This window comes from Pseudorca crassidens, chromosome 2 (genome assembly GCF_039906515.1).
Source record: "Pseudorca crassidens isolate mPseCra1 chromosome 2, mPseCra1.hap1, whole genome shotgun sequence".
Classification (NCBI taxonomy): Eukaryota; Metazoa; Chordata; class Mammalia; order Artiodactyla; family Delphinidae; genus Pseudorca; species Pseudorca crassidens.
Window position 1 is genome coordinate 151,752,428 of NC_090297.1, and position 16,103 is coordinate 151,768,530.

A 16,103-nucleotide genomic window follows, 5' to 3' on the forward strand; every position below is an offset into this window, starting at 1 on the left:
TCCTAATGAGTGAGATAATATGTTTGCAAGCCCCTGTTAGTAGGAGGTATTAAACAAGTGATGGGTATTAATCCCCATCATGGTGGGAAGTGCTTCTCAACCATTAATTAGGTGGATGTCTGCACAGCTCACCCACCAGGTAGCCTCTGTGCTGAGGTAGAGACATAGCCCCTACCTTCCAAGGGCCCCAGTCTCTGTCCTGGGAAGCACTTTATTCAAGGGTAAAGCGCATCCTTGCAGGCCCAAGAAAGAGACAGGAGTCCCCTGCAATGCGTACATTTAATAAGTCTCTGTGAGGGCCCCTGTGTCTGTACGGAGCAAAGGAGCGGGTGCTGAGGGTGCAAAGGGAAGGAGACCTGCCCCACTTCAAAGCGAGGCTCACAACAATTCCAAAACCGTGTGATCGAGGTGCCACAGGACATGACTGTGGGGCCCCAGGAGCAGCACCTCCCGACACACTGCAGCTGGAAGGCACTCCTCCGAGTTCCCTTAGTGCTTCCCAGGTACGCCCATCTTCTAGAGCTGCAAAGCTGCTGCTTTCTTAGCCAGCTGCTCACATACCTGTCTCGCCCATCGGACCTCGGCATGTTCATCTCCAAACCCCCTGCTGAGCCCGTGCTCAGGAATTGCTTGGGGAAAGAAGGGAGGAAGGAAGGAAGAAAAAAAGAGACAATCCCCCCACCCAGTCCCAGATCCCAGCCCAGGAGCCGCCTTCTGGTCTGAGACCCCAACTGAGCTGCCAGAGCCAGGAGCACACGGGGAGCAAGGAGCCCCCGGGGCAGACTGTGCCACCTCCTCCCCCTTCCCCCCCTGCATCCTACTCACTTGTCTGGAGGGGGAACATTGCCCGCTGACACTCCGCCCCCCCCCCCAACAGTCCATTTTCATGTTGTTTGGGGCAGAATGGGTCTTGGAGTGGGTCGGGGAGAAGCGGTGAGTAGGCTGGAAAGAACTAGCGGCAATCAGAAAGCCAGCCTTGGAAGGCTTCTGGAGGGGCAGAACAAGGCTGATTTCAGTCATGAGAACTAGGAGGCGGGAGTCAGCCGTCATCGGCTCGGAGCGCCGTGCTCTCTGAGGGGGTCTGAGGAGGAGGGAGGGGGAGGCAGAGGTGGACCTATGCCTGGAGACGTCACCATGGGCTTTATAAAAGGGACGTGACCAGGGAGCTGGTGACAGCGAGCCCAGGAGCCCATCTCCCCTCCCTCCAGGTGTTCACTCAGCCAAGCAGAGTCATCACCTCGGAGACCCCTCAGGACGGAGCCAAGGCAAGGTAGGTGCGCTGCAGCACCCACACAGGGGAAGGCTCCGGCCGGACTCAGGGAGGCTCCAAGCTGGGAGCAGGTTCAGTTCCAAGACTGACGGAGGCGTCCCAGGCAGGCCAAGGGGGTGCCGATCTTCCCTGATTACTCGGCTGGCCAGATTTATTCTGGGATGTCTGGGTAAATGATGTTAACTTGCACTTTATGAAACCAGGACCCTGGGGATTCTTTTCTGTAGAAAGAATGAATACAGTGAATGAACTCTCTGGCTGGGATGAGAGGCCACAGAAGCTTTTGGAGGGAGCTGGGGAACTCCTGGGGCTCACAGGCTCAACAGGACTCCTCTGGGCAGTTCCCTGATGTGTGGATGGCAAACACAGACCTAAACAAAGAGCCCCCGTGTACCCTGCCAGCCCTGGCACTAAGAGATGGGATCACTGCAGAAGGGAGCTGCCCCACCCCAAAAGCTTTCCAACCAAGCCTGGAATTCCTGTTACTCTCTAGGTACAAAACCCCTGGGGCAGGGAGACCACAAAAATGCCCACAGCAGGACAGCCACTCGTGGCCCCTTGGAAGCTGATGGTTCTTTTCCAAACAACTCAATTCTACCACATGTGTTAAAAGCCCCTGTGCTGGGCAGTGAACCAAGTGTTGGGGGAGGGGTGTAGGTGTGCACTGGGGACAGGTAGTGGGGGAAACCCAAAGTTCTCATGGTATGTGCTACCTATGATGGGATGGGGAGGGTGCAATACAGGTGAGAGGAGCATGAAGAAGGAACACTACCTTCTAACCACACAGCCTGCCCTCTGCCTCCTTCCCCACTCACCGTCCTGCTTCTGAAGAGCAGCCTGAATGCTCCATGTGAAACGCTAATCTACACACATTCCCCTCTGGCTCACACCGCCTGGGGATAAAGCCCCTGGTGGCCCCTTCCCCAGCCTCATCACTCACTCTCTCTCCAGCAAAGTTTCACCCTCCTGGCAGGCTGGAGGGCCTGCACTTCCCTCCACACCCAGCTCCAGCTCCCTTGCTGGGACTGCCTTCAGTGCTCAGAAACTCAGCTCAGGTGCCACCCCCTGCAGAAAGCCTGCCTGGACCCTCCACATCAGGCTCCCATGGGCTCTGACACACCCCCGGGCCTCCCCACCCACCCTGTGCTCACATGCCTCCAGCCTCTCATTTACCGTGTTATTCTGAGATGATTCTGATTACGGCTCAATTTCTTGTGCTAGATCCCAGGGGAGGGCCTGGGGGAAGCAACCCTGCGTCTTAGCACACCTGTGCACCCATAGCGCCAACCAGGTGCTGCGATCAGGAATGACTTCGGAACTGACCTGGACCCTGTGCATCCATGGCCTGAAGCCATAAAAGAAATGGTTTTGCACTGTTCTCTCTAGTGGACTGATCCTCTCTCTACTCCATGCCCCGACCCAGGCCTTAAGGCAGGTGCAGAAAGCCATGGTCTGGGTTTCAGGGTGTCACAGAGTCAAAGTCTGCAAGGATAAGTGACCATCTGAGGGGACAGTCGGTGGCCAGTCTGACTCAACGCTCTTATTTTATACACAGAGCAATGATGTCTAGAGATGGGAGGTGACTTGCTCTTGTCTCACAGGGAGGGAGGGTGGAGCTGTGGCTATAGATCTGAGTCCTCCTAATCCCACCCTTACTCTACCCCATGCCTGCGTCCCGGTTGGAGCAGGGAGAGGAAAGGGGAGTGGGGGCCACAACAGAGGGTTGGATGGGGCTGAGCCACCGTTAGGAGCTGACGGGCACAAATGATAGTCCCCCCGCCCTGCCCCCTTACCGCTCGACCACAGAGGGAGGCTCGAGCCTTTAGATCTGGCACCCACTCCCTTCTGCTCAGCCTGCAGTGCTGCCTGGCTCTCCACCAATTTGTCTTTAATCATGTTTGGACAGTCTCAAAATGCCTGCTGACTTTTTCAAAGAGAAATCAGACTTGGGAGCTGGAAGAGCTGGGGGGGGGCGGTGGTGGGGATGAGAGGGGAAAGGGGATGAAGAGGGGGTCAGAGCACACAGCTCCCACCTCAACAGCCAAAATCATGAAGTCGATTATATTCATATCCTCTCAGAGACCACGGGGAATAGAATATGGAGACAGTTGACCTGATAAATCAGGGAGAGTTTTTTTCTCTTTCCTGAATTACAGGCAATAAGACAATTTAATGACGGTTTTCAAGGCTATGAAGGGTTATGAGAGCAAGCAAGATGATTGCCTCTTTCTTCATTTTTCTTGAAAAAGGAAAGGAATTAAGTTCCCATTACAGCAGGAGGGAACTGGGCCAGGTTCGGGAAGGCACATTCTAGTGGGGAGAGTGGAGCACAGAAAGCTGTCATTTATGCAGAGCCCAGCATGGAGGGAAGAAGAGCCTGCTCCCAGGCTCCAGAGAGCAGGTGGGGACCTCAGCGTCCTCCATTCAGTGGAACTCCTTGCCCCACTTCACTTCACCTTTCCCTGCTCACTGCCACACTGCACCTCATTCCTTGTTTCTCCAACATTCCTCTCAAGCAAACCTGAGATTCAGAATCCCGGCCATTTTCCAACCCAAGCAGTCCTGCCCCTTCCACTGATATGAATCCTTCCTCCCTCCCTCCCTCCCTTCTTTCCTTCTCTCCTTCCTAACCTTACTGGCCTCACCTGCAGGAAGCCCTCCCTATGATTCTCACCTAGCATGAGTTCAGCTTGGACGATACGGTGCAAGTGGTCTCAGTCCCATTTCCGTGCTGTGTCTGTTCAGCCTCATCCCTCCACTGAGGGCCTCCAAGGGCAGGGGCTGTCTCCTCCCTTCCAAGGGTCCCACGTCATGCTGGGATCTGCCCCATCACCCAGCCCAGAGGGCGTGCCTAACCTAGCCCCTCCGCCCTCTCTCTGTCTTGGTCTCAGGACACTTCCGGGACCACGATGAACTCGCTGGTTTCTTGGCAGTTGACGATTTTCCTCTGTGCCGTCTCCTTCAGGGAGACATTAGAAAAGGCGACGCCCATGGAGAACCCTAGAGCCACAGGTATGTGTTGTCTGGGAAGAAGGGTGGGAGGGAGCAAGTGAGTTGTTGCAAAATGAGAGTTACCATATTCTTCAGATATGGCTAGTCTCGTGACGTGAATTTAAAGCTGCGTCTAATGGAAACCTAAGACTGATACATGCAACACGTTTAGGGGCCTCGCTAACCTTGCAAGCAGGAATGTCTTGCCACTGTTACGGACATCAGGAGGCTCACCCAGGTTCAGGTGCTTGTTAACCACCGAGCTCCTGCCTGGTTTTCTCTGCTCTCCGCCAACCACCTCTCTGTGCAGATCTGCTAGGAAGGAATTTACTATGCAAGTTTGTCTTACCAGTGACCTCAGTTCCTTTATGGGAAATTTGAAAAAAAAAAAAATAGCCTACACAAAAGGACAGATCCTTAATATCTGTCAACATTATGAGTTCATTGTGAAACTGATGAGCTGGAGAAACTGAGGCCCAAAGAGGTAAAGAAACGTTCCCGAAGTCACTCAATCCAATGCTGCAGAAACCCAGCAGGCACTGAGCTCCCAAAGAGTGCCCTCTACAGGGCATGAGCTAGGATGGTGCTCATCCCCAAGTCAGGAGGGGGGTTTAACACTGCTGGGTGGTCAGCTTGGCCTCTGGGGACCTCAGTTCCTCTAGCTCTGGAACTTGCAGCATTCTCTCTATACACAAGATATCACTGTGCCCATAAGCTATCCCAAAGCAAAGAGAACATGGCCCTGGGTGTCCCTTGCCAAGTGTGTCTTCTCTCCTGGGATCGGGTGTTCTTTCTGGGTGAGGGAGGATCCCCCAGAGTATAACATCATCACTGCCCTGGGGACATTGAGCTCTTAGCTCTTTCTGGCAAAAGCTTAGGTGATGCTAAAAACAATAGCCTAAGCAGTGATCCTCCTGCTGGGATGGTGGCTGTAGCTAGAAAGGAAGTCATTGTCTCTTCCATCTCAGCCAGGCCCAGGGCCCTCCTAGGAAGATTATAACTAACTCTGGACCATGCCCGCTTTTCTCCAGAGTATGCCAGGGCACTGAAGAGCAGGGCTCAAAGCCAACTACCCTCCACCCAACACACACCCACTCACACCCCAGACCTCATTTCCACTGATCTCCTGCCACAATTTGCTGGGGTCATTGTCTCCTGAGAGCTAGTTGCACTACTTTACTGCTAAAAGGTATAGTGCACTTAATGAGCCTTGCATGTGGAGTGCCTTCCAAATTAGCCTCATTAACCCTCAGTGTGAAGGGGAAAGATTATACCTGGAGTGGGGGAGGTGAGCTGGTTGAGGTGACCCAGATAATTTCCCTTCTTTGTTGAAGCCCTTATATAGCCTTTTAGGGGTCACACTTGTTGGGGGTGTGGAGGCACAATGGTCTTAGCTTCACTTGCTTCATTTCTGTAACTACGAGCCTTTCATTAGCTTTTATATATTTAACAAGCATTTTTGAGGCCCTAGTATGTGCAAGGCACTGTTTTCAAGACTCTGAGAGACTCAGAGATGAATGAACATGGCCCCAACCGCCCTAGGAGCTCAGTCTAGTGGGAGCCTGATGCACAGGCGGGCCAGCCAGAGGGCCACGAAGAGGAGCAAAGCTGGGTGTCCAGCAAATACTTGAGTTTTCTTTATTTCCAAGCTCTACCCTGCTTGCTTCCTAAAAAAAAAAAAGTAATCAATATAAAAGACATTCAAGACAATTCTGTAAAACATGTGAAATCAAAGCTATATTGAAGGAAGGAGGAGCAAATGGCCTAACCACCCAAGCTAAGATGCTGCTGAGCTTGGAGCTCTGAGCTTCCTAGGGGGTCAAGGAACAAAAGGGAAGCAGAGGATGGGAATGTGAGTAGGTGTTCCAAAGCCGTCTTTCCCGGGCCCCGGCCTCACGTCAGCCTCTCCCTGTGGCTCTGTCCTAGGCCCGCGGCTCAGACCTCCGGCGCTCCTGGCCTCCGGGGCGCAGAGCCCGCGGTGCGCGGAGAGGAAGCCCGCCGCTGCCGGGCCGAGCCCTCGGGGGGCCTCGCTGTGCCCTCCACCCGAGAGCTCCGCTGGGCCCCAGCTGCCGGGCCTGTGCGCCCCCCGCAGTCGCCTGATCCCCGCCCCGCGCGGCGCGGTGCTGGTGCAGCGGGAGAAGGACCTGTCCGCCTACAACTGGAACTCCTTCGGTCTACGTTACGGAAAGCGACACACTGCGCCGCCCGGCAGCCGCGGCCAAGGCGCCGGGCGGGGCTGAGCGCGGAGGTGCGGCCTTAGACCTTCCAAATCGGGGCCGGGGCTGGGGGCGGGGCAGTGGGAGGGGCCTGCAGTCTTTTTCCTGAAGCAATAAAGGAAATGCTGCCGTCTCACCTGCTTGTGATCCGTGGCTAATTTTTGCAAGCGGCGCGGATGAGATTGTTCCCCTTCTCTCTCAGTTGGATCTTCAGCTGGTTTTAAGAAGGCTTTAGTGTTATCAAGGTCAATGATTTTAAAACTAGAGGTAAAGGACCAAGTTGTTTTTTCCCCCAATTCGGGGCAGATGGGTACTTTTACACACACACACACACACACACACACACACACACACTGAATCTCTATAAGACTTTTAAAAATAACTAAAAAGAAGCTCAAATTGGATGCTGCTTGGGTGGTGTTACTGCAATATCAAATAGCTATAAAAATTTCTGAAGATGTTCTCTTAATTCCTAGACCTATGTCACTGCAGATGGGTAACCAACATTTTTCAGAGGGCCATGAGCCGACACCCACACTTTGAGTAGCACTGATCTAGGCCAGGGGAAGGCAGATGGCTTAAGTACCTTCCCCTTTCCCAGGGAAGTTTTTAGCCAGTCGGACAGCCTGATCTGGAAGATGATGCCAACCACTGCCCCCTCCACTGAGGTTTAAATAACACCTTAGGTCCACAGTCAGACCTCCACTGGGGTGCTTGGCCACAACCACACTGAAGCCCCACTCCATGCGCAAGGAATGTCAGCAGTGCACTGGGCCATCCATCTGCCAATCACCCCCTCCCCGCCCACCCACCCACCCCACCCCCACCCCCGAAACCCTGGATGGGTCCAGTGCTTTATGTTCATCACTTCGCTACGTCCTTTGAACCACCCAGGGGGCTGAGCATGTGTTAACCCCATTTTCACAAGTGGGAATCCTGAGGTTCAGAAAGATAAATATCTCACTCAAGGCACACAGCCAATGAGTGGCAAGCCATTTCAGGCTCCTGGCTTCCCCATTGCACTGTCACACCTCTCTGACGTGGCAGGGTTTCCATCTGAGTCAGCTGTGGTGAACATTAGGAATGGTCAACCTGCCTTGTGGGGACATTCCTGGGAGACCCCAATAGCTGGGGAGTTTAAACTGCTGTAGGAAGGAGTAGAGCTTGTCAGTTGGGAAACTCCAGGAATTCTAGGCTTCTAAGCCCACAAGAAAACCCAGCCCTACTTGACAGCCTCACGCTACGCGTACCCTGCTTGGTTTTGGCTGAGCTGGTCTTCGTTGCGGTGCGCAGGCTCTTCGTTGCAGCGCGGGCTTCTCTCTAGTTGCAGCGCATGTGCTTAGTTGCCCTGGGGCATTGGGAACTTAGTTCCCCAGCCAGGGATCAGACCCATGTCCCCTGCATTGGAAGGCAGATTCTTAGCCCCTGGACCACCAGGGAAGTCCCTACCTTGCTTGTTTTAGAATGGAAATGTTCTTTCCTAGAAGGATTGTGTGGTCCACCACCACTCCATGAAACACCAGTGTTCCACCCATTACAGAAACCAGGACTCCATAGAATGGAGGCAGAATCTTGTTGCTATGGCAATGAGATAGGCTGCTATGGGAACACGACAACCTGCCCTACCCCCATCTCTACTCAGAAACCGTCCTCCAGGATCTCTCAAATTATTGGAACTGCTGTGAGCTCATGTCCTAGCATGCATGACAGGGTGATGCTGTTGATATTTCATCCCCCAAACGACCTGGGGTGTGTGTCCCTGTACCTCTGGGAGAGGAATCATAAACTCAATAGCTATTTTGTTAAGTGAGTTATTCTCCTATTCCCTGGACCAATCCTTTCTCTGATGAAGTCTATGCGTAGGAAGAAGCTAATGGTCTCTAAAATCTGCTCTTAGCCAACCTAATTTTACAAAATTTCCTGTGATCTCCCCTAATTTCTCCTCATGACCTCAAGTTTAGGCAGATAGGAGGCAGAGGTGTGTGTGTGTGTGTGTGTGTTGCTTCAGGGGCAGGAGAGTGAAATGTGTTCTCTGGTATAAGAAGCAGGCCTGTGTGTGAGAAGGTATGTGTAAGAGGGGTAAATATGAGAAACATACATGTGTCTGTGTGACGCTGTGTGTGGTGTGGCCCCTCTAACTACATTTCAGGCCTTACTAGCTCCCACTGCAACCCAAGTGCTCTCCAGGATCTCTGTTCTAGCTGCTTCAGTGGGTAGCAGAAGAGCTGGATCCACCTGTCCTGGTCTTCCTGCCCAGGACTGTGCCTGTGAGACTCAAGGCTTTGCAGTTCTTGACCCCATGTGCTGTGAAGGGATGGGGATCTCCATGGGGTGAAGGGGTTTTTGGTTTCATGAGGCTCCCAGCCTGACTCTGAATTGATTGGAGGGAAGGTACAGGCTGTGAGGGGCCCCGGGGACTCCCATCTACCTCCCAAGACTTCTGGGTGGACTCAGAGAGCTAGGGCACCAGAGCCCAAAGACTTGGAGGTAGGGCTGCCTAGGGTCTCTCAAACCCAGTCCTTCCTGGGAACTCTAGACAGTCCCCAAGGGGCAAGAAACCAGGAGGACCTGGGCATCCTTCCCTGGGGAATGGGAGGTAGGAGCATCTCTTTCCATATTCCTTCCATTTTGGTAAGTCTGTTGCACTAGTAGGGAAGTGGTCTCATGCCCCTAAGCAAAGGAATATGGAGGGCGGGGGTGGGAGGGATGCAGGGGGACTTCTGCCTCTAGTATCACTAGTAATATATTAACAAGCAATTTTTTAGTCCTGTAGTGTGCCAAGCACAGGGCTACTCCATTTCAACCTCACAACAACTGCAAGAGGTGGGCAGTATTCTTGGAGAAGTCAAGTGGTGCGCCCAAGGTTGGCTGGCAAGTTAGGGAGCCCAGAGTGAGACTCACATTCTAATTCCACGTATCATAATCTTCCTACACGCTACAGTCTTTCCTTTTTCTCTGTCCCTGCTGTGTGGCAGAGCCAACCCTCTTCCTGAATGATTTGTCTTGGGTAGCAGGTCTCTGGCAGCCAATGTCACTCTATCCCGATGCCTCTCCAACTTCTTTAATGACAACACAGGTGAGGTTACCAATCCCCAGAGCAGGTCTCCTCCCCTCAAACCTCCTGTTTGGGGTCAGGCATCTGACTTTTGCCCCTGTCTGTCTCCTTTCTCTGGAAGCAGCTTCCCCAGGTCCAGACTTGGTCATAGGGAGGCAAAAGATGTCAAGTCCCAGGGGAGTTAGTATGCCCTTCCTCGCCCTTCTTCCATTTTAAAACATCAGAGCCCAACAGGCTTCCATACTCAGCTCAGAGCAGGGAGCCTGGAGGCCAGCAGGACTGGTTTTGGTTGTTGGGAAAGCCAGAGCAAAACAAAGAGCCCCCAGTTTCATCCTCTTCTCGGGTTTTGCTTACCTATATTTTCTCTATTATCTGTCCAATAGAGTCTTAACAACAGTCTCATCCGCATGTTACCTTCACAAAATGTTTAAAGGTACCACTTCTGACACAGTCATGTCTGCTCACACCCTAAGCCCCTTAAAAGATAGCAAAGGAACAAGAAAGGAATAGACTCCCAAGGACAAAGAGAAGGGAAAGGAAACCACAGCAGATGAGAAATGACAACCAGATATTGAAGATGGAAATTAGATGGAGGGCTTGGCAGAATGAAGGAAGCTACAACCTCAAAGCCAGCAAAAAGGTCTACTGAAGGGCCATAACTGATTCACCCCAAGGACCAAGTCTCGGTACTTGGAGCTACCTGGGATGAATTCTAGACTGAAAACAGGGGACTGGCTGGAAATCTCTACATGGAGAAGTTAGATTTCCTGAGTCCCCTGTCTCCAGCTAACACAGCCTGGCTACCCTGCTCCCCCATGAGGAAGAAGCTAGAGGCTTTCTCTCTCGAGGATTCAGTAGAGACCTCTAGTCAGGGGGTCACAAGCACAATGAGGATGGGGATAAAGAGAGTGTCTGACAAGAGGGAAAAAAGAGAGTAGACTGTGTGAAAGTCTGCCTGGGTGAGCCCTTTCCCAGTTTCTTCCCAGAATGCAGGGCACAAGGACCACCTCCCCAAATGGGAGAGAGAACGCCCCAAAGAAAAGACCGACAGATACTGCCATTGAAGGGTACCTACCTTTGTCCGTTTGGGCTGCTTTAACTAAGTACCACATACTTGGTAGCTTATAAACAACAGAAATTTCTTTCCCACAGTTCTGGAGGCTGGGAATTCCAAAATCAAGGGACCCCGGATTCAGGGCCTGGTGAGGGCCCGCTTTCTGCTTCATAGATGGCTATGCTTTTGTTGTATCCTCACGTGACAGAAAGGAGCAGGGAGCTCTCAGGGGTCTCTTTTATAAGGGCTACTAATCCTATTCATGAGGGCTCCACCCTCATTACCTAATCACCCATGAAGGCCCCCCACTCCTTAATATCATCACATGGAAGGTTAGGATTTCAACATATGATTTTGGGGGGCACAAACATTCATTTTATGGCAGTGCTCCAGGGAAAATCTGCTCAAAGCCCCCATCTAGAGTGGGGTACACCAGCTGTGAGCCTTGCCCCTGCATACCGAGTTTCTAGGCCCCTCCACCTGTCTGTCTTAGCCCTGAATGGAGAGCCAAGTTGTCCCAGGAGCTTGAATAAAACCTCTAGTTTGGAAGAGAAGACCAAAGCAAACAACACAGAGAAACCAGAGACACCAAGAAAAAAATTAGTCTGTAATTAATATCCTCAGAGGGAAAAAAAAATTTTTAAAAAAATGCTCAGAGGGCATAAGAGAAAATTTTGCACTCATAAAACAAGTAGTGGGGGCTTCCCTGGTGGCGCAGTGGTTGAGAATCTGCCTGCCAATGCAGGGGACACGGGTTCGTGCCCTGGTCTGGGAAGATCCCACATGCCACGGAGCAGCTAGGCCCGTGTGCCACAACTACTGAGCCTGCGCGTCAGGAGCCTGTGCTCCGCAACAAGAGAGGCAGCGACAGTGAGAGGCCCGCGCACCGCGATGGAGAGTGGCTCCTGCTCGCCACAACTAGAGAAAGTCCTCGCACAGAAACGAAGACCCACACGCCAAAAATAAAAATAAATAAATTTAAAAACAAACAAAAAACCAAGTAGTGGTTGCAATAAACATAGGAATAATCAAAGAATAAGAAAGGGCCTTCAGAGGTTAAAATTACGAGATAATTTTTTTTTTAAGAAATAAAAGAGTTGGAACATCAAGTTAAAGAAATCTCATGGAAGGTAGAACAACAACAACAAAAAAAGTCAGGAGATAAAATATAAGAAACTTAGAAAACAAACAGAAGTTGCAATATCCTACTAGTATGAGTTCCTGAAGAGAGAAAAAGAGAAAATGGAAGGGAAGAAATGACCAAAGAATTAATGCAGGACGATTTCCCAGAACGGAAGGACACGAATTTCCAGGTTGAGGGCATCTATTAAGTGGATGAAGCACATGAATGGAAGAAGACCCATGCCAGGGGTAAGGAAAGGTGGTGAAACCCACTAGAGATCAAACCACAGAAGAGTCTGGAATCAGAGTTGCACCACACTTGTTAAAATCAGAAGATATTGGAAAAACAACTTCTAATTTCAGAGGTGAAACAAGTTTCAACCTAGCATTCTATTCACACCCAAACTCTAAAGAGTAAGGGTTGAATGGAAACATTTCTAGACCTGCCAGGACTCCAAGTGTTTACTTCTCCTGCACCCTTTCTCAGCAAGCTTCGGAACACATCTTCCACCTAAATACAAGTGTCACCTGAGAAAGAGGAAAACCCCAGAACCTGGACATAGGAAGCCACAGAGGAGAGCAGCAAAGAGATCCCCCAGGAGCACCGAGCCCCCAGAAGAAAATTCCACTGGTGCATTACCTGAGCATCACACCAGGCGGAAGGGGGTGTGGAACAGCTGGGAACAGAAAAACAAGGAGTGGGAAAGGGGCAGGACCAATGATGAACTTAATGAAAAGCAAAAAATTACACAAAGAAATGTCAGTGTAATACACCATGAATGTAAATTTAATTATAATAATCTAAGTACTGGCTTTCGATTTTGCCAAAGTTGGAGGGACGGAGCATAAGAGAGAGAAATCCTTAATTACCATAAAAGAAGAAGAAATAATGAATAAAACTGAAAAATTAAGAAATGGCAGTTTAAGCGTAACCTTTAGGAATATGGACAGCCATCGATAGCAAAATAGCTGAGAGAGTTGAAAGGCGTCGCCTCTGTAGAGCAGGATTGGAGATGCTGGTTATCCTTAAAAGCCTCTGAGTTCTACTGAATTTTAAAACTAGAGTATTTATATATGTCAATCCCAACCTCCCAATTCATCACACCACCACCACCTAATACACTAATATGTATAAAATGGATAACTAATAAGAACCTGCTGTATAAAAAAATAAATTAAAAAACATTTTTTAAAAACCCCGAGAGTATTTATTTTTCTGATAAAAAAGGAAAGCGAGAAGAAAGGAAGAAAGGGGTCCATTTTCTAGGAAATGTTCTCGGGATACAACCACTTCCCTATACTTCTGCTGGTGACACTCTAGCGCACAAACCCCTAGCACCCTCGCATCAGAACCACTGCCCCTGCATCACCACCCCCCACACAGCACAAACACACACATCCTCCACTGAGCTGCCCCACCGTGACCCCTCCTCTGGAAAAGGGACCTTCCAGTTTAAGCTTTGTTTGATAATGAAACAGACCACCAGTGCCATTTGGGGAAAAGCAGTTTATTATGTTTCTAGCTTTCATGCCTCAGGCTATGCTGTCTGGTCCCACTACATTGGGTGCATCTCATTTCAGGAGTACTCCTTTGACCAAGCTCTCCCACCAAGCTCCCCACCCCCTTGCCAATCCTGTCCTCCCCCCAGGTGCTTGTAGCTCCCAAGACCCGGGTGACCTGCCTTCAATTTTCCTGGGCCACCACTTGAGCAGGCCTAAGGTTGGGATCACCCCAACCCTGTGGCTGAATTCCTGTTCCTCCAAGGCCCCCAGAACAACCAGCTAAGGACACTTGGTTCCCTGCATCTCCACCCCGCAGCTCTAAGACGCTCCCGGTCCCAGCCCCAATGCCTTTCAAGTAATTATTCCCTCTGGAGGGTCCACCCACACAAGGCAGCCCTGGCTGGTTATTAAACTCCGTTCCGGGTCTGTTTTTTCCTCTCAAGGCCCCAGCTGCTCATCTCTGCAAGCTCAATGCTCCCATCTGATTGAAAAATTCCTCCCAGGAAGCAGCTGGGCCCTCCGGGGTTGGGGAGTTAAGCGTGACACGGGGAGGAATACAGGTGAAGAAAAGACGTGTCCATTTTTATCTTTTTTCCTGCTTTCCCGTTTGCTCTTTATGAACAGAAGCAGTATCGGCCCAGAGATATTTAGCTCCCCAATTCCAAGCCTCGGTGAGTCTGATCTCTTTGCCACCTTCCCCAGGGCAGTGGCCATGGCAAGAACTTTCCACTAAACTAATGCTGGTGGAAATAAATCCATGCTCCTTTCAAAGTAGCAAAAATCAGCCTCTTGGTACCACACAGCCTTCTCTCCCTCCACACTTCACCTCCGTTGGTCCCTCCCAGTCCTGGTCACAATCCCAAGTCTCCTTGGGGTCATTACCCTGGAGCAAAGTGGGATTTGGGGGCATTTTTAGAGAAACCCTGAGCACCACTTGTCTCCTGAGAGATTCCCAGAGCCCCACCACCCCTCTGAATGCCCCTGCCCCCCACTCTGCACACCCAGCGTGGGATCTGAAGAGAGAGGACAGGACGGGACCCAGGCGGGATTTATGCTTCTCCGGACTGGTTCTCACGTCACGGGTCTGCCCCAGGGGAAAGGGCAGGTGCGGCCCAGCCCTTCCCTTTGCCTCCAGCTCTGCTTCCCCGACCTCAGGTGACGCAGCCTGGGGCCTCGACATGGGATTCTGGGGGGCTTCTGTGAGGAACACTGGACCCCTGGGCTGATGGGGCCTGCGAGATAACCCCGGAAAGGTCCCTACCCACGCGCCTTCCCTCCCACAGCCCAGGGCACCGGCAGGCCCAGGTTCAGAGGGAGATTCTCATGGAGTTCCACCTGCCTTCCAATCATCCTCACCCGACAGGGAAAACGGGAAGTAACAGGCTGGGCCACTTGGCAGGGAGTCAGGACACACAGAATCCTAAAAAATACTGGAGCGGACTGTCCCAGGGTCGGAGGTGACCGCACGCAGGGCATTCGCTCTCACTGGGTGCTGACTGCTCGACAATTCTTCCTCAGAACGGAACTAAAACTGGATTCTTTCTCCCTGCCACCCTTTAAGGGCCTCAGCTCTGTACAATGAGGCTGTACAAACGGGTCTGACTCCAATTTCTGTGGAAGAAACTTCAAGGGCTTTATGATCCCTGGGGCTTCTCTCTCCCAGCTAAGCTTCTGCAGAGCTGCCCTCCACGGACCTTCACGGCTTGATTTCAGGATCCCTGCTCACTGTGAGTCCAGGCCACAGTCTTGATGGGATGTGATACCCAGTGTCTGGTCTCAGGATCTGAGCCCCACAGGAGTTGAGGGGGTGGGCTGAGAGCAGCGCGTGAGAAGACCATCCTCTGGTCCCTGCAACTCTGGTCTATAGTTTGACAGTTGTGTCTTTCCTGGGGAAGTTATTCCCTCTTCTTATTCACACTTGTACCCACTGCTGGTCCCAGGGTCAGTACTCACATGTGCTGCACCCACTGGCAGGAGACAGGGATGTGGGCAGGAAGGGCATTTTTGGTTGGAGAGTACCTGGGGCCACAGAGGGCTTGGCCGGCTGTTGGGACCCCCAGCCCTGCCTTTGCCATAGAAGAGTCCTGAGTACTGACCTGAAATACAGGTGAGGGTCCTGCTGCACTGTGCCGGCATCTAAACTGCAGTGAGGACGGGGCTTTGAAGAGCTCCCTCTCCCCCACAGAAAGCTCTGTGGGCTTGGCAGACTCAGCCACAGCCCAGCACCCCTCTCCTTCGCATCCCATTGGCTCTGCCGGTCATCTGTGACACACACAGCCCCAGAGAGGAGCCCGGAGTCACAAGGCAAAGCGCTCAGCTTGTCCTTCCCTAAGTTCTCTGAAGCCTCAGCTTCCTGTTTGAGCAGAGGGTCCCCACTTCACAGAGCTCTGCAGAAGCAATGGTGTTCATTTCTGTCACCTTTGTAACTCCAGCATCTAGAAAAGTGTCTAATATATAAGAAATGCTCAGTGGATACTTGCTAATAAATGAAAGAGCACCGAGACCTACAGGGATGCTTAATAAATATTTATTCAATCTGACAAGAGAGATGTTCCCACTTTGAGGTGTTCTTAAAAGTTCTCCCCTGCCCTCAAATGCTTCTCCCAATGCCAACCACAGGGCCTGAGAATTCTCCGGTGAGAGTTTATACCAAGAAACACCAAATTCTCCCATCACTTGGTAAGGGTGTTATAATTTCAGAGATCCAAATGCATTAATTAGACAACATGTTGGTAACAGAGATTAGCGCCTCTGGTTAAGTTCTTACTGCCCACAGTCGGTGCAGAGAGCAGTGCCCTGAATACACAGGACTGGGATACTAGAGTGTCTACCCAGGAGGGTGCCCTGGGGCCACCCAGCAGCTGCTTCATCTTCCAGATTGGAGAACTGAAG

At 51.5% G+C, this 16,103-nt stretch overlaps 1 protein-coding gene across 1 annotated transcript; it reads left to right on the forward strand.

Annotated features, from left to right (window-relative positions):
* Positions 1 to 187: 187 nt before the first annotated feature.
* On the forward strand, positions 188 to 6,556 carry KISS1 (KiSS-1 metastasis suppressor). Its single transcript, XM_067729335.1, has 4 exons — positions 188 to 503; positions 1,209 to 1,270; positions 4,162 to 4,282; positions 6,188 to 6,556. The coding sequence occupies exons 3-4, from the start codon at positions 4,180 to 4,182 to the stop codon at positions 6,499 to 6,501; spliced, it is 417 nt and encodes a 138-aa protein (XP_067585436.1). The 5' UTR covers positions 188 to 503; positions 1,209 to 1,270; positions 4,162 to 4,179; the 3' UTR covers positions 6,502 to 6,556.
* Positions 6,557 to 16,103: the final 9,547 nt, after the last annotated feature.

What these genes read in the sequence shown, in the direction of transcription:
- KISS1 (XM_067729335.1), top strand. Translation starts at nt 4,180, where the DNA reads ATGAACTCGCTGGTTTCTTGGCAGTTGACGATTTTCCTCTGTGCCGTC. An exon ending in GGAGAACCCTAGAGCCACAG is followed by an intron (nt 4,283 to 6,187) that starts GTATGTGTTGTC and finishes GCTCTGTCCTAG; the next exon opens with GCCCGCGGCTCAGACCTCCG.